At 37.7% G+C, this 22612-nt stretch overlaps 1 protein-coding gene across 7 annotated transcripts in view; it reads left to right on the top strand.

Annotated features, from left to right (window-relative positions):
• The first annotated feature begins 287 nt into the window (after positions 1-287).
• ARHGAP20 (Rho GTPase activating protein 20) overlaps positions 288-22612 on the top strand; it is a 123324-nt gene continuing 100999 nt past the window's right edge. For 3 of the 7 annotated variants that reach the window (XR_012423683.1, XM_074015176.1, XM_005579563.5), the window contains exons 1-2: positions 288-598; positions 19599-19681. Coding sequence is in view for 2 of the 7 variants with exons in the window: in XM_005579563.5 (XP_005579620.2) it covers positions 494-598; positions 19599-19681 (188 nt within the window). In the remaining 5 variants the exon portion in view is untranslated. Of the gene's footprint in view, positions 1061-19598; positions 19682-22612 lie in introns of those variants that run through there. The other 4 variants (XM_074015175.1, XM_005579564.5, XM_074015177.1 and 1 more) reach the window with 2 other exon arrangements.

Raw genomic sequence — 22612 nt, 5'->3', positions numbered from 1 at the left:
CGCGTGTCCGTGCACTGGAAGCCCCGGTGCGTGACACAGGCCGGTGAGCTCCTGCGGGCTGCACCCACGCGAATTCACAGACCGAGAAGGTCAGCCGGCGGTCGGTGCGCTAACCTATGTAGAGAAACGCCAGCCAGGCGCGCCGCAGGCTGGGACAAGGCGACTGGGGCCCAGGCTGGAGGAGGGCTGAGGAGGGTTGCGGGGGCGGGCCCCGGCGCTGGGCGCCCAGAGCGGAGGGGGCGGGCACGAGGCGGGGCGGGCCGCGGCGCTGACTGGCTGTCGACGCTGCACTAGCCTCCAGCCCGCGGTGCCGAGCGCAGGCGGAGGTACATGGCCCCGACGGGAGGCGCGCGGCCGGCACCCGGAGCTCGGCTCCCCGCCTGAGCACGGCAGCCGCGCCTCGGCCCGCGCGTCCTCGCCCCTCCGGCCGGCCGCCCGCGGACATGATCGTGTAGCCTCCTCCTGGGCTAGGATTTGTTTGAAGATTTTCTTCATGGAAGCGATGTCCCCCCAGCAGGAGACTCTAGGGGGACAGCCGGGGCGCTCCTCTTCCCTGACAGGAGTGTCTCGGCTCGCGGGAGGCAGCGGCACCAAGAAGGTGAGGACGCTGAGCGGGGGCCCGTGCCCTCCGCCGCCGCAGCCCCCACTCCCGGCGCGCGCCCTCCGCGCCCGCCACAGTAGCGCGCTAGGCGGACGCCGCGAGGATTTGACGCTCGAGGCTCGCGGCCCCTAACGGGAGTCCCAGGACACTTCCCGCCCTTGACGGCCGGCAGCGCCGCCACCTCCCGCGGAGCGCCCGCTTCTCCGTTTCTAGAGCCTTAATCTTTCCCCGAGCGACCCCGCAGCCTCCCTCCCGTCTCCATCCGCCGCCGGATCGGCAGCCCGGCTCCTCCCTCAGTCGAGGCGCGCGGGCTGGAGTGGGCGATCGCCTTTCCCCGACCCCTCGCCGTGTCCCTGGGCCCCCCGAAGTGGCCTGGGCGAACACTGCCCTTTGGCGGGGTCAGCCCCGAAGTCAGGCCCGGCGATGTCTGCCCGGGAGCGGCAGCCGGCGCTGAAGAAGGTAGGCGGCGGGGCTGCGGCGCTAGTGGGGTCGGCCCCCTCACCTGCCCGCCGAGGCGCGGCTGCTCCATGGCAGTTTTCGGGGGGCAGATATAGGGGGGTACTGCCCCCCACACTAGGATCCTGGATGATTCCAGGTCTCCGAGGTGGGGGTCACAGTTGGAGGGGAGACTGTGGATGCTAACGGTCGACTCTACGGTGACATGTAGGTTTGGCTGGGCCTAGAACCGGGCAGGGTGGGGGCGGGTGGGCTGTGGTAGGGGGTCCTGAGGGCTGAGGCGGGGGCCTTCTCCCTGCGCTGGTCCCCTGGCCCCTGGGACTCTGGCCGGGCTGGAGAGGGGTCCAGGTGTCGGTGTGGGCGTGGGGGCAGCGCGTGTTCCCTGTCAAAGCTGGGAGATGGATGCAGGTGACAACTTGTAGCGTTCCATTCCAATAAACACAGCCGCGGTGCTGCGGGAGGATTCCGATCCGGGTCAGGTTTCGTTGGAACGGTTCCCTTAGCAAGTGCACGTGGGCCGCGGGCTGCCAGCCTCGGCCGTTCCGCTCCCTGAGGAATTGATTTGGGTGTTTCTAGCCCTGTCTGCCTATCCCCCGCCTCCTCACCCCCGCCCCCAGTATAAGACGTTCTGATATTTGGCCATTTTTTTCCTTGTCTTAGTGGTGCACTTCCAGCTTTTCTGGAAACAAGTGGCGATTAGAGGCATCTTCTAGCTTTTCCTTAAGAAATATCTTAAGGGGTTGCATTTGTTTCATTAGAGACTTAAAGGGGTTACGCAGGTTCCCTGCTTGTCTTATTTTACTGCCTTTCATAAATCTTCCCACCAGGATCTTGGGTTGGCTAGAGGTCAGTTGAAGAGAGGTGATCGGTGTGCCGAGTATAGAAATGTGTGGGAGTTCCCAAGGACCTTGACCGTGTCACGGAGCCATCGAGGGGTGTCCGTGAACTTGATGATGTATGGGCTGTAGTGCCCGCTTAGCCTTTGATGTATTGAGGCTGCGGTTTGTCCTTGTCGCTTTTCCCCTTCAGAGGTGGAGGGAATGTGTGTGTGTAGTCAAGTCTTCCCAAATAAAACGTGAATTTATCAGGCTAGCCCTACATTTACTGACATAAATTTTAAAACTTAAAACATTTTCTTTTTGTAAACGTAAGGAATTGGAAGAAAAAGATTTATTTTTCTCAACAGTTTTCTTTTTCTTTTTCTTTTTTTCTTTTTTTTTTTTTAAGCTAAGGGTAACACAGCCAAAGGGAGGAAGCATTAGAGAGGAACTTCATTATCATTTATCAAGTAATGCTTGTCCAATAAATGCAGGGTTGCTTCACTCTTTTCTCACGTTCTTTTTACTCATCGTAGTCACTATCCTTAAGATGCTGTCATTTGTTATGAAACAACAGCTTCACACATTAACAAACCAGTACCTACCTTTCCAACATCGTTGGGAAAAGTAAATGTGAAATTCAGTAAATAATGACATATAAAAGACACTTAATAAATGTTAGCACTTACTGTTTGCAATATTCCTGTATCTGTAATTCATACCTTTGTGTCCCAGTTGTTCAAGCCAAAAATCTAGGATTCATTTTCAACTCATTTCCTCTCTCTGCACCAACCAATCCATCAGGGAAGCTACTGTCAATCCGAATGTGTATTGAATTTCTCCACTTCATCTCCACTGTTCCCAGTGTAGTCCAAGCCAAGCCGCCATCTCTCACTTGTACCTTTGCAGAAATGTCTTAACTTGCCTAACACCTTTCTTGCCCTTTTTTGATCCAGTCACCACTTAGCACCAGAATAATCTTTCATAATGTAAATTAATCATGTTGCTCACATGCTTAAAATCCTGCAGTGACTTTTCATCCATTTGTAATAAAATTCAGACCCCTTTTTCTTGGCCCTGTCTACTTCTCCCACCTCATCTACGCGTCCCCCCTTGTTTGTGTATTCTCCAACCACACGGGCCTTCTTCCTCTTCATGTATCAAGTCATCAAATTCATTCTTATTTTGAGGCCTTGATGGTGTTTCTCTGTGCTTCAGCCCCAGGTCTTTGCAGTCTTGACTTTCATATTGTTGTCAGATCGTAGGTGCTAGCAGAGGCCTGCCATTGACTACCTAAGTGGAAGTTGCTCCTCAGTCATTCTGTGTGCCTTCTGCTTTATTATCATCTTAGCATTCATCCTTGCCTGATATTTTCTTATTTACTTGCTTGTCATCTGTTACCCACATCCCTCACCAGATTGTGAAAACCATGATAATAGGGACCTTATCTGTATTGCTTAAGGCCGCCTCTCCAGTGCCTAGAATAGTGTCTGCTGTATATTAATTAGATTTTCCATAAATATTAGTTGGGTTATGTACAGCAGTGAACAGGACAGATGTGGACCCTGGCCTCAGAATTTATGGCTCAGAGCAGGGTCAGCAAACCTTTATTTAAAGGACCAGATACTAAATTTTTAAGGTTTGTAGGCCCTCTGTTACAGGCTACTCAGTTCTGCCATTATAGTGCTAAAGCAGCCATAGACAACATAGAAATGAATGGACATAGCTGCGTTGTAATAAAACTTAGTTTGGAGAAACAAGTGGGAGTCTCTGTGGTGTAGTTTCCTCTCTCCTGACTAGGGGAGAGTAGTGCCACTGAGTAGTACATTGTGTAATGATAGAACTCCTTTATCTACCGTGTCCAGTTCAGTAGCCACTAGCTACATGTAGCTATTGAGCTCTTGAAATGTGGCTGGCACGACTGAGAAACTAAAAATTTTTTAACAGCTTCACTGAAGTATAATTGATATAGAATAAACTGCACATATTTAAAGTATATAAATTTAATAGTTTTGACATATATATACGCTAGTGAAACCATCTCCACAGTTTAGCTAAGGAACATATTCATCATCCCCCAGTGTTTCCTTATGTCTCTTTCTAATTCCTTAATTCCCTCCCCATTCCCACACAACCACTAGTCTGTTTTCTGTCACTGTAGGTTAATTCACATTTCCAAAGATTGTTTGTAAGTATAATCATAGTTTATATTCTTTTTATGTCTGCCTTGTTTCATTCAGTACAATTACTTTGAGGTTTACCCATGGTTTTGCATGTATCTATAGTTCATTTTGTTGCTGAGCAGTATTCCATCATGTAAATAGACCACAATTTATCCATTCATCTGTTGATAGGCATTTGGATTATTTCCAGTTTTAGGCTATTACAAATAAAATTGCTGTGAACATTCATGTACAAGTCTTTGCATGGACTTCATTTTGGGGGGGTTAAATACTTAGGTGTGGAATAGCTGGATCATATTTAACATTTTAAGCATGTGTATATATGTGTGTGTGTATGTGTGTGTGTGTGTATATATATATATAACATTTTAGGTATATATTTAACATTTTTAAGAATCTGTCCAATTGTTTTTTCCAAAATGGTTTTATATTCCCCCGGCAGTGCATATGAGTCCAACTTCTCCCAATTTTCACCAACACTTATTATTATCTGCCTTTTTTTATTACAGTCATCCTAGTGGATGTAAAATGCTATCTAATGGTTTTGATTTGCATTTCCTCAATGACCAGTGACATTGAGCATCTTTTCATGTGCTTATTTGTCATCCATATGTTATCTTTGGTGAAGTATCCAAATATTTTGCCCAATTTTAATTGTGTTTTTCCCAGTCTGTGACTTGTCTTTTTACTTTCTTAAGAGTGTCTTTCAAAAGAACAGAAGTTCTTATTTTTGGTGAAATACAATTTGTCATTTTTTTTCTGTAAGCTTCTTAATTATGATCAACTTGAATTTAAATCTGAAGAGCCACATGTGTCTAGTGGCTACTGTATTGGACAGCACCGGTCAGAGGAAGAGACAAAAAAAATTAATAAATGGTGATAACTGTTATTAAAGGAACAAACATAACCCTGAATTAGACAAATGTGGTTGTTGAGCTAGATCATTCTGCATTAGAGTGTTCAGGGAAGGCCTTTTTAAAGTGTCCCTTAACTCTCTTATGGCTTAAAAAGACCATGCCATAAAAAGAAGTGGGAGCATTAAGTTCAAAGGTCCTGAGGTAGATATGTTTGAGGAGCTAATATATAGATGCTGTAAATGAAGTCAGTCTCTTAATAGTATAGCCACATTTATTATTTTAATCTCAAGCAGAATTGCCTAGCTAGATCATTCACTTTTACTCACTACTCAGAGGATTTCATTGTTTCCAAAAATCAAATCCACTCTCAGAAGACAAAGATTTTTCTATCACTGAGGCACTTCCAAAGAATATACAATAAATTTGTACAGTAATTCCTAAAAATTGGATTCTAAAATATAATAGCATATAGATAAAGCATAGATAATACTTTAAATTATTCTGGAATCATACATCCTTGAGGATATCCACATTTTCACAGAATAGTTTTAATGAAGTGGAAGCACATATTAGAATCATTTTAGGAATGATTTGTATCAGACTCAAATACTCTGACCTTTTGGTTTCATATACTAATTGAAAAATCTTTAAATAGGATGAGTGTTGGAATAGGGAAAAGAGACTTATAGGCCCAGAAAGCCAGACAAGGGAAAATAATTTTAAAATAGCTCTAACATTTTTAAATGTAGCAGCTGCTGTTGTAAACTTCATTCTGCCTTTTCTTTCTAATTCTCTGGGTCCAAATCTGTTTATAATACCTCATGGTAAAACAAGGGCAAACTTGGACCATGTGTGTGTCTTATACTGGGGCTCGAATTAAACATCTTAGTGAGTAAGCTTTAGTTTTACTCTTCAATACTGAGAAAAATATTATGCCCATAGTTAAACTAGTATCCTACTCAATTCTTATCTGGTGTTACTCACAAAATGAGTTGCATAAAATCAGATACGTGAGATTGTTTTGTCAAGGAGGATCCTAGAATTATAAAAATAAAATTAGATTAATCAGGAATGGCCTCTGTTATCCCTCATGTGACCTCTGAACTTCCGATTGGGCTTTGTTTCTTTGTATGTAAAATGGGGTAATAACCCCAATCCTGCACATCTCACAAGGCTGGTTTTTATGGGTCATGAAAGGTAAATGAAAACACTTTCCAAAAGTGCAGGAGTTATTAGTGTATCTTGTGAGCGTAGGTGTAAAGCAACAACAGGAGTTTGAGTTTAAAAATGTAACATCAGAATATGTACATGCATATGAATGTATACCATCCTTTAAAGCAGTCGTCATTGGAAGCCATGAATATAAAATACCATGAGGCAGAAACTTGAATAAAAATATAAGGGTTGACTATAACTTATGGAAGAATAAAGAAAATTTAAAAATCTCTTTAAGTGAATGCTTAACTATATTTAAAACACATCAATTATATGAGGCAGGTATTAATTTTTTCCTAAAGAAGGAACTGAACCATGTCAATGCTACAGTACAGTTTAAGTGGCAAAACTGGAATTTGAACCCAGTTCTTCCAACTCCATTTATCTTTTCAATGAGACTGTTGCTGCATTTGTTATTGTTTGTAACATAAGATACAGGGGAGAGTAGGTTTGAATTATGTGTATCCAGCTAAGAAAAGTACAATTGAGGGCCTTTTCTCAATTAAAAAAAAAGAGTATACATTCTTTGGAGAGTGGCATTTCTACCCTCTCTGTCTACCATTGAATGTTATGTTCACTGCTACCAGTAGGTAAATATTAGGTAAACATTGACTTTTCGTGACAATGAATGACACAATCACTGGTCTAATTACTTTGGTGATTTTTATGCTTGGGTGTCTGACATTTTCAGATGTTTTGTATAAGGCAGATGTATTTGAAGAGCTCTTAGCCGGCCTGATCTCTATGCTGATACCTCAGCCTTGCTTGCTATTGGAAAGATTGCCATATTCTCCAGAAAAACTCAGAAGAGTCTATTTCAAAGTTATGTGTGGGTGCACTGAATCCTAAGCCTCAGATGATTCCACTGTGGAAAATCATGTGGAAACCCAGTTGAAACTCTCTCAACTCAGTAAACTTTTATATCACTGCCCCACTGAGTCTGGAGGGAAAAACTTTGTGTCCATAGTTATTCTCACTTAAAATGTGAATACAATAGTGCATTTTACCATAGCAGAAGAAAAATTAGTTTTTGTGACTCTAAAGTTTATAGACTAGAATAAATTGTAGTTGTATAAAATAAAAGTAAAGGATAATCTTTTTATATATGTGTAAAAAGTAATTATTAATTTTGAAGATTGAGTCCCCTAAGTTAAAATAGGCAGTTGGAATTCGTAGACTGAAAGTTCACAAGTCATAGATACCTAAATAGTTAGCGCAGTTGTTGCTTTTAGTTCTAAAGTGAAGATTGTCAGGAAGCGATTTATCACCCTCTGTGCCTTCAGCATTCTCCCGGGTTATGATTTGGCAAAAGGGCTGCAGGACAAAAGGTGGAACATGTTCAGTAGATGGGGGAGAACTGAGAAAACTGATGGTATCTACAGGAATGAAATCCTCTCCAATCAATAACTTAGATGTCTGAATTCTTTCACAATTCTTACCTTTCCATCCAGGACTTGGAGGCTATCCTTTTCAAAGTAAAGTCATGTTATACCTTATGGGACTACATACAACTTAACAAAAATATGTAATTGTAAAACTTGCCTTCCTAGAAGATATCTGTAGCTGAAAATATACTAGATTTCAACTTAAATTGCCGCTAAAATACATTATAAAGTGTCACAAAAAATAGGTATATAATATCAAAGTTATATGTGTGTACATAACACTTGTATACTCATAATATGCACAGTGCTTTGAGGAAATACATATTTTTATGATTCAATGGAGTTTGATTACTCATACCCCTCATGTCTTCAGAGCATTTAGTATAAACCTTTAAAGTAAACTTTAAGTGAAGGAAAAGTTTGCTCTCCTGTTCTGTTGGTACTTCAAGTGTTTAGGATCACAGGGATTCTAGAGGTCCTGATGTGTGCAGAAAGCCTGCAGAGAGAATGCTCAATTTGGTAGTGGCAACTACAACAGTTTTCTGAAGCAAACTAGGATAGGGTTGATCTTTAGCTTTTGTTTACTTGCAGGAGACTTTGCCACAATGTAGGAGACTGGAAAGGGAGCAGAGATGATTGCCTTTGGTCAACCATCAATAATGGGGCTTGCAGGCAATACAGCCCAGTTTATTTTATATTTTGTTTCAGTCTTATTTTCTTTATCTAGGACAAGTTTATGTTAGAAACATCTAACTGACAGCAGAAATAGCCTCATCAGCACTGTAGGTCAGTGGTGTGCTGAGAGCAGCCTTGACCTAATTTTGACAGACACCTGTCACATGACACAACTGAAATGTAAAACTTGTTTTTGGATGTCTGGTCACTTGTGTGTGGACTCTGAAAATGGAACGTATGTGTGCCCACACCAGCTCACATATCAAAGATCTGGAAAACACAGCTGCTCTGTGGCCTTTTGCTTTCCTTATTTACCTGAGTCCTAATTTACACCTAGGAGAGTGTGTTTTTATTTCCTCTCCTATCCCTACATTCACTCTTTCGAACCTCAGCTTTAACAATAGCCATCACCGGGTAGGTAACACTATGTCTGAATCTAGATAGACCTGGCTCTGCTTTTTTTTTTCTCATTTTGATATAGTCCGCTAGTTTTTTATCATTATGGTTTTAGGATTTGATCACAGTATTTTTCCCCTCTGCGTTGAAAACAATGAGGGGCTACCGTAAGGCAAAGCTTCCCAACTGTTGCAAATGTGTCTGACAATTAGCCCCTTGGCCTTCAGGTGAGTGGATGGATACTGGGGAGCCAGGGTGCCCCTTTGTTTATCATAGAGTGTTATGGTTGTACAAATATCATTTTGTATGGACCATTATGTGAAAAATGTAGGAAGAAACTATTTTTTACAGGCAGGTTCCTGCCCTGCAAGAAACTATTAGGCAGAGAACATTGGTGATTGACTCTACCTACTCCAGGGTGCTACTTAAAGATTATCATGACCAAAGGTTGAAACTTGTAGCTTTGCCAAAGAAAAAAAATCCAGCCAGCATGAAGACCCATGGTGATGCTCCATGAATCCTGCATGTGTGAGGATGGAGGCAAGGAAACAAAGAATAATGTATAAGGGAAATTCTAATATCCTTATATTTATTTATGTACAGCACTAAAGCACTTAAAAATTTACTGTCTATATGTTACATTATCACAGTGCCTTTCATTTCAGAGGACTTTCATCCATATATATATGAATGAATATATCTATATAGTGAGTAGGGCAGGTATTATGTCCATTTTAGAGAAAATCTGAGAAATTAAGTGGTAGAACTAGGGTCCAGAATTAAGGTCCAGTGTCTCCTAGCCTAGTGCCCATTCTTCTGCATTACATAGATTATCATATTTATTGTTGTATTTCAACGTGGTAATAGTCCTTCGGAAAGAGGAAAGAGCTGAAAAGTAAAATCATTTCTTTCTTCACAAAGGAACGTATATTCATTTACAGTAGTCTGTACTGTGATTACATTTATTTTAGCTAAATGTTTAAACTGGTTCTGATTGGGATGATTTAGAGGTAAATAGAAGATCGTATTTATCACAGACCAAATGGACAAGAGCGGGAAGCTTCAGCTTACCTAGTGGTCAAAACCTTGTTGTGATAGTAGGACCCAGAAGCAAGGTGCAAGGTTAAAAGTAATTCTCTTTTTCCCTTACAGAGCCAGTGTTGTTGAAGTATAATTATTCAGTGGCTTGGATATGTCTCCACAAGTAAATGCTACAGGCATGTAGGGAAGACAAGAAATACTTTAATGCTCACCAAATTGCACAGACTAGCCACAAAAGAATTAATAGTCAAGTTTGGATAAGCTAATTTGTAAATTTGATTACTTATTTTTTCTAGCCTTGAAAATTTGGAGTTCTATAAAAGCTTTCCCAGTGCCCCTATTTTAATACTATGCTTATTTTAAATGCTTGAAAGTGACTTCACCATCCATAATTCAACTGAAATGCTTGATTTTTTTCCCTCATAAAGTGACTGGAACAAAACAAAGCATGAAAAATTGCAGTTCACCTCCAACTTTAATCTTTCATCCTGTTCCTTCCTTTTGATATGCTTTGTTTTTCTTTAATCTCTGTGAGAACTAATAATGAGCAGATTCAGAGTGATTTAGAGGTTCCAAAAATAGTACTATATCTCTTGGCTGTCATGAAGTTAAAATTCCAGTGAGAGTCTGCATACAGGTTTTTATGTAAAAAGTGTTTTCTGCATTGTTGAAAATAAAACAACAAAACTTTTTTTCTTCAGTTACCTATTTACAACTTCATTTTTTCTACATAGGCACACTTGTATTACCACCTTAAAATCTCAGATTTTGGATATGTTAATTCATTCACTCAATACACAACTATTGAGAATTTGCTATGTGAAAACCCTAAGGACACTGGAGGAATAGGGGAGGAATGGTGGCAAATCACAATAGACAGGAAGTAAGAATAGATATATCATGTAAATGGAAAACAAAAGTGAGCAGGAGTAGCCATCCTCATATCAGATAAAACAGATTTTAAACCAACAATAGAAAAAAAAGACAAATAAGAGCATTATATAATGATTAAATGTTCAATACAAGAAGATTTAACTATATATGCAGCTAACACCAAAACACCCAGATTCATAAAATAAATACTACTACACCTAAGAAAACATTGATAGTAATACAATAATAGTGGGGTACTTCAATACCCCACTAATATCACTAGACAAATCATGAAGGCAGAAAATCAACCAAGAAACTCTGGACTTAAACTGAACTGTAGACCAAATGGACTTAACAAACATTTACAGAACATTCTAGCCAACCAGAGAATATACATTCTTCTCAGCTCTACATGGAGCATTTTCCATTATCGACCATATGCTTGGCCATTGAAGAACTCTCAATAAATTCAAAAAAATCAAAATAATATCAAGCATCTTCTCAGACCACAGTGGAGTAAAATTAGAAATCAAGACCAAGAGGAACTCTCATAAACACACACTATGTGGAAACTAAACACCTTGCTCCTGAGTGACCTTTGGGTAAACAGTGAAATTAAGAAATCAAAAAAAAAATGTTCAAAACAAATGAAAATAGAGACACAACATATCAAAACCTCAGGGATACAGCAAAAGCAGAACTAAGAGGAAAGTTTATAACTTTAAATGTCTACACCAAAAAGATAGAAAGATCTTAAATTTACAACCTGATGTCACACCTCAAGGAACTGGAAAAATAAGACCAATTGGAACCCAAAGCTAGCATTAAAAAAAAAAAGAAATAACAAAGATTAAAGCAGAAGTAAATGAGATTGAGACAAAAAAAAGATATAAAGGATCAGTGAAACAAAAAGTTGGTTATTTGAAAGGATAAACAAAAATGACAGACTGCTGGCTAAATTAACTGAGAAAATTCAAGTAAGTACAACCAGAAATGATAAAGGTGACATTACAATTGATAACATAGAGATACAAAAGATCATCACAGACTACTGTGAACATCTCTATGTGTATAAACTAGAAAATCTAGAGGAGGTGGATAAATTCCTGAAAATATAAAACCCTACAAGATTGAACCAGCAAGAAATAGAAGTCCTGAACAGACCAATAATGAGTAATGACATTGAATCAGTAGTAAAAATCTTCTAACAACAACAAAAGCCCAGGACCAGTCAGATTCACAGTTGAATTTTATCAAACATACAAAGAACTGGCATTCAATCTTACTGAAACTTCTAAAAAACCAATGAGGAGGGATTATTTCCTAACCCATTCTATGACACCGGTATCTCCCTGATACCAAAATCAGGGGAGGACACAACAGAAAACGAAAACTATAGGCCATATCTCTGATGAACACAGATGCAGAAATCCTCCACAAAATACTAGCAAACCAAATCCAATAGCACATGAAGAAGATAATTTATCATGATCAAGTGAGTTACATCCCAGGGATGCAATGATGGTTCAACATCCACAAATCAGTAAATGTGTTTCACCACATACACAGAACTAAAAACAAAAACCATACAGTCATCTTAATAGATGCAGAAAAGGCATTCAATAAAATCCAACATCTTTCCTGATAAAAACCCTTAACAAAATAGGCTGATGAAAGAAATCGTAGATGACACAAATGGAAAAATATCCCATGCTCACGGATTGGAAGAACCAGTATCATTAAAATGCCCGCACTATTCAAGGCAATCTACAGAGTCAATGCAATCTATCTCTATCAAATTACCCATTTCATTTTTCACACAATTAGGAAAAAAATACTAAAGTTCATATGGAACCAAAAAAAACAGCCCAAATAGCCAAAGCCATCCTAAGCAAAAAGAAAATCCAGAGACATCGTATTGCCTGACTTCAAATTATACTACAAGGCTATGGCAACTAAAACAGCATGGTCCTGGTATAAAAATAGACATATAGATCAATGGAGCAGAATAGAGAACCCAGAAATAAAGCCATATGCCTACAACCAACTGATCTTCAACAAAGCCAACAAAAATAAACAATGGGGAAAGGACATCCTATTCAATAAATTGTGCTGGGAAAAATTGGCTAGCCACATGCAGAAGAATGAAACTAGACAAATGCAAATGCAACATAAAAATAGACAAATGGGATTTAATTAAACTAAACAGCCTCTGCAAAGCAAAAGAAAGAGTAAACAGACAACCTACAGAATGGGAGAAAATATTCACAAATTATGCCTCTGACAAAGGACTAGTAGAACTTTACAAGTAGAACTTACAAGGAACTGAAAGAACTCGACAAGAAAAAAACAGCTCCATTAAAAACTAGGCAAAGGACATGAACAGATATTTCTCAAAAGAATAAAAGCAAGTGGCAAAAAGCACATGAAAAAATGCTCAAAAATCACTAAACAGAGAAATGCCAATTAAAACTACAATGAAATATTATCTTACACCCATCAGAATTGCTATTATTAAGAAGTAAAAAAAAAAAAAAAAAAAAAAAAACAGCTGTTGGCATGGATGTGGAGAAAAGGAAACATACAATATTGATGGGAATGTAAATTAGTTCAATATCTATGGAAAACAATATGGAGATTTCTCAAACAACTAAAAATAGAAATATCATTCAATCCTACAATCCCATTACTGGGTATCTACACAAAGGAAAAGAAATCATTATAAAGACACCTAAACAGAAAAAGACACCTGCATTTCTATGTTCATCACAGCACTACTCACATTAGCAAAGTCATGGAGCCAACCCCAGTGTCCATCAACAGTTAACTGGATAAATAAAATGTGGTACATATACACCATGGAATACTATGCAGCCAAAAAAAGAATGAAACCATTTTCTTTGCAGCAACATGGGTGGAGCCTAGAGGCCATTATCCTAAATGAACTAACTCAGAAAATTAAATACCACATGTTCTCACTAATAAGTAGGATCTAACAATGGATATAAATGGACATGAAGATGGAAATAATAAATACTGGAGACTGCAAAAGGGAGGTGGGTGGGAAGGTGGCCAGAGTTGAAAAACTACCTATCAGATATACTGTTCACTATTTGGGTAATGAGTATGCTAGAAGCCCAGTCCTCACCAGTACACAATATACTGATGTAATGCACATGCACATGAATCTAGAGTTTTTTAAAAATTTTAATTAAAACAATAAGCAGGTGGGCAAATTCCTCAGATCTCTGAAGAACTCAAATGGAGAGCCACTGAAACTTTTTGTACAAAAAATATATTGGATAAAAAAAAATTTCCATTTTCATATAGTTCAAATGATTGTGATAAGAAGAAAATTATAACTTATGGCTAAGGACCAGTTTGCTGGACTGGAGCCCAGTGGTTTAGTAATTTGATAGTTAGGTTTCTTTGGTATTAACCAAATCAATTTGCATATCGTACAATTCACCCACCTAAAGTTATGTTTAGTGGCTTTTAGTGTAGTCATAGAATTGTACATTCATCACCACAGTAAATTTTAGAATATTTTCATTACCTCAGAAAGAAATACTGAACCCCCTTAGCTATCATCCCCCAATTCTGCTGTCTCCCCAAACTCTAGGCAAGCACAAATCTTTAAGTCTCTATAGATTTGCTTATTCTGAGCACCTTATATAAATGAAATCATATATGGTTTTTGTAATGGTTTCTTTCAATTAGTATAATGTTTTCAAGGTTCACTCATGTTGTAGCATGTATCAGTATTTCATATCTTTTTATTGCCAAGTAATATTTCACTGTATAGATATACCACATTTTGTTCACCCATTCATTCATCAGTTGATTGGCATTGGTAATGTTGCCACTTTTTTACTACTATGAATTATGCTGTTATAAGCAATTATATGCAAGTCTTTTTGAGGACATATGTTTTTATTTCTCTTGGATATGTACCTAGGAGTAGAATTGCAGGATCATATGGTAACTCTATGTTTAACCATTTGAAGATCTGCCAAACTGTTTTCTGTCTTACCAGTTTTCATTCCCACCAGCAGTGTATGAGAGTCCAGTCTTCAATCCTCACCAACCCTTGTAATTATCTTTTTTTATTATAGTCATCCTAACGTGTGTGATGTGGTATCGCATTGTAATTTTTATTTGCATTTCCCTGATGGCTAATTACGTTGAGCATTTTCTCATATCCTTATTGGCAACTTGTGTGTCTTCTTTGGAAGACTGTATTCATATCCTTTGCCCATTTTTAATTGGGCAATTTGCCTTTATTATTGAGTTTTAATATTTCTTTATAATAGATACAAGTCGCTTGTCAGATATGTGATTTGCAATAAAATCTTTCCCATTCTGTGGGTTGTCTTTTCACTTTCTTAATGGTGTCTTTTGAAGCATGGAAATTTTAAATCTTGATGGTGTCTAGATTTTTTCTTCTGTTGCTTGTACTTTTGGTGTCATATCTATTAATAAGAAGCCACTGCCTCATCCAAGATGACAAGATTATGCCTGTGTTTCCTTCTAAGACTTTTATAGTTTTTAGCTGTTACTTTTAGGTCTTTGAGTTAATTTTTGTATAGTCTGAGGTAGGGGTCCAACTTTATTCTTTTGTATGTGGATATCCAATTAGCACCATTTTTTCTGTTGACAAATGATTAACTTTATTGTTAGGCAGATGTTTACTATGTAGCTCAAAGTGATAAGTGTCAACACTGTGTTCAAAAGGTGTAGTTTGCAGTGCACAGATATACTCTTGCAAATGTTTACATTTTTCTTAATGACACCATTCCAGCAGAGCCCCTTAAAGGTTTGTTTGTTTTCATATGTGTGCATTTGGGTATGGCAGTATTTATGTGGTGAATGACTGGGTTTTGTAATTCACATAAAACCCTCATTTATAGAGTGTATAGTTTGTGCCAGGCCTTATACCAGGATTTGGGAATGCAAAAATATGCTTGCTACAGAGTAGAGTTCAGTAAATAATTGTTGAAGGAAGGGAGTAAATTTAGGAAGAAGACATAGCCCCTGCTCTCTAGAAAGGGTCAGAAACATAAGTGTAATATGAAATGCTACTACTGAGGCATCATATATGAAGGAACACAGGGAGTTGCATATGTAATTAATCCATGTATTTAAAATGACTTGAAGTGGAAAGCACCTTGCAGATTAGTTGATAATGTTGCTGCAGATTTGTGTTATTATTTAAATGTAAAAGATAAAAACAAATTACTGACATTTGTTTCTCATATTCAGTTATGACCTTTATTCATTTACTCTTAGACATAATAGGTTTTTTTTACCTCCAATACTGAATATAACTGCAGTGGAGACAGCAGAGGGTCAAAGATCCTTTGGAAGTAATGGCAAAAACAGCAATTACTTGTATACCAACCTAATAATTTCTCTCTAGTATTCATGTTATACTTTCTTAATAAAGGGCCATTTGTAAATAGACAATAGTTTTTAAAATTTAATCACTCTTTATTCCATTTTAGAACTTCTTCCATTCTCCTCCTCATTTTTTCCCATTTCGGGGACAGAGGAGTAGATAGATACTACTTCATATTTGTTTGTTTCTTAGCTCACATAAAATTATTATTTAGTTTTTGGGGATACTTAACACTAGGTAAGTGGTACGATATTAAACTCATTCCCAAAAGATTAATGCAATTAATTAATTGGGTATTTTGCCTAAATGTATTAGCTTATCGTTTCTTTAAAACATTACCTTTTAAATATATTCTATTTCACAGTGGTATCCACTATGTATGAGGTCATCTAGTTATAAACATCAAGTACAACAGAAAATATATACCATATACTGTTTGTAGTTTACTTTGTTTTCTGCGAGGCAAGGAATTATAGTTATCCCTGTCACAGAACAACTGTGAAATTTGTTGGTGCTAAGATAAGCATAACCTAAACCTGTCCTGATAAGCTTGTACTATTATACATCTGTAAAACAATCAATAGTTTCATTCTATTTTGATGTATTTCACATAGTTGTTATAAACAAGAAAATCTAAGTTTTCATTCGCTGACAACAGATTCTTTAAGAGATCAGTGAATTTATTTTGAAGTTATTACTGGCCCTTTGTTTGGTTACACTTTTGAGCAAAAGAAAAAGATCAGTGTATTTTGAATGAATTAATATCTAAATCTATTAATCCCCAGTTATATTGGCTGCTTGTAAGACTTTTATTACTTATTTAGAATGAATCCTGTGAATCCTAAATGTACGGTTCATGTAATGTTTATTTTCTTTCATATCCATGGTGAATGTTTGGTGGACACTTAATGTGGGACTATCAGAAATAGAAGGGATCTAAGTGACTGTGTAGTCCAAACTGTCTCATTTTGTGGGTAAGGAAATGGAGGCCCAGAGAAGTGGCTGAATTGCCTTGGGTTGCACATCTCATTAATGATAGAGTAAGTCTGAGTGTGAACAATGGAACCTGAAATAAAAATAAACTACCTGCTGATAGTTTGATTGCATTCTCTTCAATATAAATCAAGCTGGATGAGGTGGCTACACTCAGCATTTGACCCCTTACACATCTGACAATTTTAAAACTCAGAAAATACGGTCTATTCACTATTATACAAATGATCTACAATAGATTTACATGAAAAACACCCATTTCAAAAGCACCTTTTCAGAAGAAAATGTGTCACCCTTCTTTGATTATCCATTCTCATGTTTAACAGCTATCATTCTCGGGAAGATTTTGTTACATCAGAAAGTTTCTTAACTTGAGGTTCATAAATCCCTAAGGAATCCCTTTTATGGGCGTTCTGAACCCCTGAAGTTGCATGTAAAATTTAGCTCACAACTTTTATAGATTTCTCAACAAACCACTACCCAAGGTCAACCTGGATTTTCATTCCATGTTTCTCCCCATTTCTTTTTGCCTCATCTTCCTTGGAAGATGCTTGCTTTCCTCCACATTACAGTTCTGCATTAATTTTGAGAGATTATTACTGTTTCTAAATGAAGGATCTCAGATCTTTTTATCCTTTTTCATAGGTTTTTTTCTTCACATTTTAAATCATTTTACACTGTCTTTTGAATCCTTTCCAAAGTCTTCATAAACCTGAAAGCCAAGAAGCTCAGAATTAGAAACTATGTACTAATGAAGATCTAGTTTAGAATCTTGGATCTGCTGACAGTGATTTCAGAAGGTTAGAGAAAGCAGATGTAAAACTGCTGAATGGCAGATCCTCAAGGACAAAGCAGACAGAGGGTGTAAGGGACAAAGGTAAAGCTTGCAAGAGTGGGTACATTTCACACTTCAAAGTAGTAAATTGGTCCTGTAAAGGGAATCAGGATAGAGAGTAGGAATCAATTCCAGGCCTGAAGATGAAACACAACCCTGCAAAAAATCGGTAACATAGCTTGATGGATATGAACAAACTGCCACTTTTCTTAGTAAAATCAATCCCGTCTTTCAGTATTGAGATTCTTCACATGAGGAAGTGCAATACAAATACTTATCTCCCAGTTTTCCTTTCTGCTTGTAACCTCTGCAGTCACACGAGCCTAAGGATCTTAGATTCCTGAAGATTATGTTCCTAAGAGGTGTGAGTAATGGAAATAGTGAGATGGGGCTTGCACACTATAATATATAAATTAGATTATTGAAATCACCAGTGTTGGAAAGGATTAGACTTTTCTAAGAATCTGATGATAACTCTGGGCTGTTTCTCTAGAAGGAAGACATCAAATATACATCATGCAAAAACTTTTTATATAAGTAACCTGGCCTGAAATTTATTTGTGGTTAATAACTCCCAATTGAGACGTTTGATAGTGTCTATTTTTAACCCATATGTTTCCTGTCATTTATTGATGTTTTACATAATTATTTCAGCTGTTGTCTCAGCTGTGCTAAGGAGATTTGGGCCTATAGCTTCCACATGTGAGCCAAAAGATTAAGGAGTGGAATAGCAACACCGAGGCCAGAGCAGTGGTGACAATAATTTGGGAGAGATCCCTAGGAGCATGGAGAATTTTTGGGATAAGAATTGTGCCAAAGAAGTCTAGCATCCTCTTCCCACTGGATGATTCTTTATTCCTATGCTAGAATCATTGTTTTACTTTTAAAACTACAAGCCGTTCCTTTATGAATCACATAATAGGATACTGACACTGAGCTGGCTAGTTTTATATGGTTCCCATCGGAGCAACATCCAGTTCCCAAGCATGACTGACCTAGAGGTAGTGGGTAAGACCTTTGGCGAGGATACAGGGGTGAGAGGGATGAAAGGGCATAAAGACACAGGGTGAGAAGAATGGTTTTGATAATACAGCCTGAACTTCGCTTATGGCTGTTTGTGACTATATGGTTAATTTTACTCATCTGCCTCTAGTGGCTGTATCTAGATATGTTAAATATATAAGACTAAGTTTAGAGAGTAATTATCTGAACAATTCAAGTTGAATAAACTTCATTTACTGCAATTTTAGGTCATTGGAACAGAGTACCTGAATTATCCAGTTGCTTATATTTATATACGACCTAGGGAAAAAAAAGATTTTTTATTGTTTGAAGTTACTGTTTTAAAAAAAAGTCTATTTGGAAGAAGGGATTCCCAAGTGTGTTAATATTTTTGCAAAAATCTAGTCTCTGTGCTTTGGCTTTAACTGTTTTTGCCTCTCCTTTACTTGTCTTTCCTTGAAGCCAAATTTGCCTGTGAAATAAAGATAGTAGTATCTACCCAGATGACATTTTGGATTATAAATAAGATAATCCATGTCCAGCCTTTAGCGTAGAACCGGACACATGATAACCAGTAATAATGGTTATGATGGTGTGTTTCTCCCAAATATTCTGGTAAACATTTAACCTCTTTATTCTCTGACCACAAAAAATACTTATTGCCTTTACCACTTTTTGACACTTATTGTCCTGTTTTGTTTTTAAACTATTCTATTTTAGATGTTACAGTTTTATCTCCATAATGAAACTGTAGACTCCTTGATAGGCAAAGATAGGCAATGCAAAACTTGTTAAATTGGATTGAAAAAAATCAACATTGTCTTGCCTTACAAGCCACGTGGTCTTCATTTTGGTTTGTTTCATCAACAGAAAATGAAAACACTAGCAGAAAGGAGGAGGAGTGCTCCATCTCTTATCCTGGATAAAGCTCTACAAAAACGGCCTACTACCAGGTAAGTGCAAAGCTTTGTATTACACATTTAGTACGTGCTTGGAACTTTATATTAGATGAAGTGTTTTTCAGATCACATATTCTTTAATGTATAGAGGTTGTTATCACCACCAGAATTCTCTGTTTAAGAGTAGAAAATACAACTTTTGTTCTGAGGTTATTTAATAGGGCCCAGCTGGTATATATGCTCAGTTGCTTTAAAACTGATTCAAAAGTGAATTTCACCCCAGAACGTAGATAAACTTGAAAGTTCCACATTTTAACAAAATTTACTTGTAAAATAGAAATCAAAATACTGAAAAATCAATGTTTTGTTTCACACAAAACTGCATGTTTTTAAATCAACACAAAGTGATGGCTGTGCATGGATAGGCAGTTTTTCTTACCAACTTTAGATATGAAGGAAGATAACCATATTAAGATTATTTTTTTAAATGGAATATTGATTTATTTTAGGCATTGGTTAAATTAGTGAAATTCAAAGTGGAAAAATAAGCTAAATATCTGTGAACAGAGTCATTTCACCGATGGAGGCTAATTACTATTTCAGTGGACATTGAAATAGACATTTTTTTCCAGAGCAGGAGCAAAAGTTTATTAAAAAGATTTAGAACAGAAAGGAAAGTACAACTTGAAAGAGGCCCAAGCAGACGACTTGAGAAAACAAGTACGCAGCTTGACCTCTTGACTTGGGGATTTTGTATGTTGGCATAATTCTGGAATCTCATTGGGAAGCTGCTGATCAGTTTCAGGTGTTTTCTGTCTATTACGCTACCGCCTTTCCCTAGTGCCAGCTGTGACCAATTATTACTTTAGAGAAATGAACCACCTGACCATCAACTGATGGTCACGCAATACTCCTGGTGTGTGTTGCGGGGAGTCCTCTCCCGCCTTGCTCACACCTGACTACCGTAACATTTCAATAGACATTTTAAGAGTCTTTCATAATGTGTTGAAACTGAATAGTCATTATTATTTTATTCATTAATTTATTCATTGTTTCAAATTCAAATATTTGTTAATTTATTCATTAATTTTTAAACGGCATTTTAACTCATAAGAGTTTTTATGTTCAAGGAATGTTACAGTTATTTTTCTCTAAGCTGTGAATCCTTTTAGGTAAAGTGAAGGCTTCACCAACTTTAAAGTGAAGATATATCTGTTACTATGATATTTCTTCAAATTGTGCTAATTTAATATAAAATCTATATGATTGGGAGGCCAAGGCAGGCAGATCTCGAGATTAGGAGATGGAGACCATGCTGGCTAACACAGTGAAACCCCGTTTCTACTAAAAAAATACAAAAAAATTAGCCAGTCATGGTGGCGGGTGCCTGTAGTCCCAGCTACTTGGGAGGCTGAGGCAGGAGAATGATGTGAATCCGGGAGGTGGAGCTGCAGTGAGCCGAGATCGCGCCACTGCACTCCAGCCTGGGCATCAGTGCCTTAATCTTGGACTTGCCAACCTTCAGAACTATGAACAATAAATGTCTAATATTTATATATAAAAAGATACACAGTGTGTTATAGGAGCATGGATGTTATTTATGAAGAGTTAGAGGAGTTTTTGAAGGAAGTGACCTTTGAGAGAAGGCTAGAGAGTATGATGTGTTTAGAAAACTGCAAACATTAGAATTCAGAGTATATATACAGAAGTCGTTTGTTTTTGCTAACAGGTTGATCTTATTAGTGAACCTTTAAAGTAACAGTATTCAGAAACTATTCAAAATTCTTTCTCAAAAAGGGGAAAATAACAGCTGAGTATATTAAAACAATGTTCATATTGATTATGTAGACATTATATTCTTGTTATATATTACCATACTTTAATTTCTTAGCATCTGAGTGGTATTTTTCTGAAAAATGTAAATTCAACCCCTATGAAAAATAGTATGGCACATTTTCAAAGAACTAAAAATAGAAATACAGTTCAACCCAGCAATCCCATTACTGGGTATCTAAACAAAGAAAAAAACCAGTTTTATCAAAAAGACATCTGCACTCTTATGTTTATTGAAGCACTATTTACAATAGCAAAATCATGGAATCAAACTAAGTATCAACAGTGGATTAAAGAAAATGTGCTACATATATACCATGGAATACTACGCAGACATAAGAAAGGACGAAGGATGAAATCATGTCCTTTGCAGCAACAGGTATGCAGCTGGAGGCCATTATTCTAAGTAAATTAACACAGAAACAGAAAACCCAATACTGTGTGTTCTCACATATAAGTGGGAGGAAACAATGGGAACACATGGACAGAAACATGAAAACAAAAGACACAAGGGACTCCAAAAGAAGAGAGGCAAGTGGGGGGCAAGGCTTGAAAAACTACTACTGGGGACTACATTCACTGTTTGTGTGATGGGTTCAATAGAAGCTCAAACCCTAGCATCATGCAATATACCCATGTAACAAACATGCACATGTACCCCTGAATCTAAAATTTAAAAAACGAGGTTGAGGTTTTTGTCACTGAAAAATTATATGAAACAATAAAATTAAGATCATATTGGAAAATACACAGTCTTCTGGGAAATCTTTTGATTTGTTGTATTCAACAAATAATCATATGATCATAGAATTAGAAGAAGTTTAACAAATAATATATTTCAACATTTTCATTTTATTTTTAAGAAAACTAAACCCTTTAACATATGCGCTCAGAGTCTTATCTTAACACAAGGATGATTATGACACAACGTTAGATCATCTTTAAACACAGAACTGAACACTACTGTGTCAAAGAGTAAAAGTAGTTGACTGCAGCCATGTAACCACTCACCTTAGAAAACATCTAACCTTCTTAGTATGAAAGATGTCTTGTCACATTTCCTAATATAATAATTACTTAGAGAAACCACCTCCAGCAGCTCTGAATGGTGTCACATTAAAAAAAAAAATGTTAAAATCTGTGAACTGCCTC

The sequence above is a fragment of the Macaca fascicularis genome, chromosome 14, assembly GCF_037993035.2.
Source record: "Macaca fascicularis isolate 582-1 chromosome 14, T2T-MFA8v1.1".
In the NCBI taxonomy this organism is placed as follows: Eukaryota; Metazoa; Chordata; class Mammalia; order Primates; family Cercopithecidae; genus Macaca; species Macaca fascicularis.
This window is presented reverse-complemented; position numbering and strand designations above follow the sequence as displayed.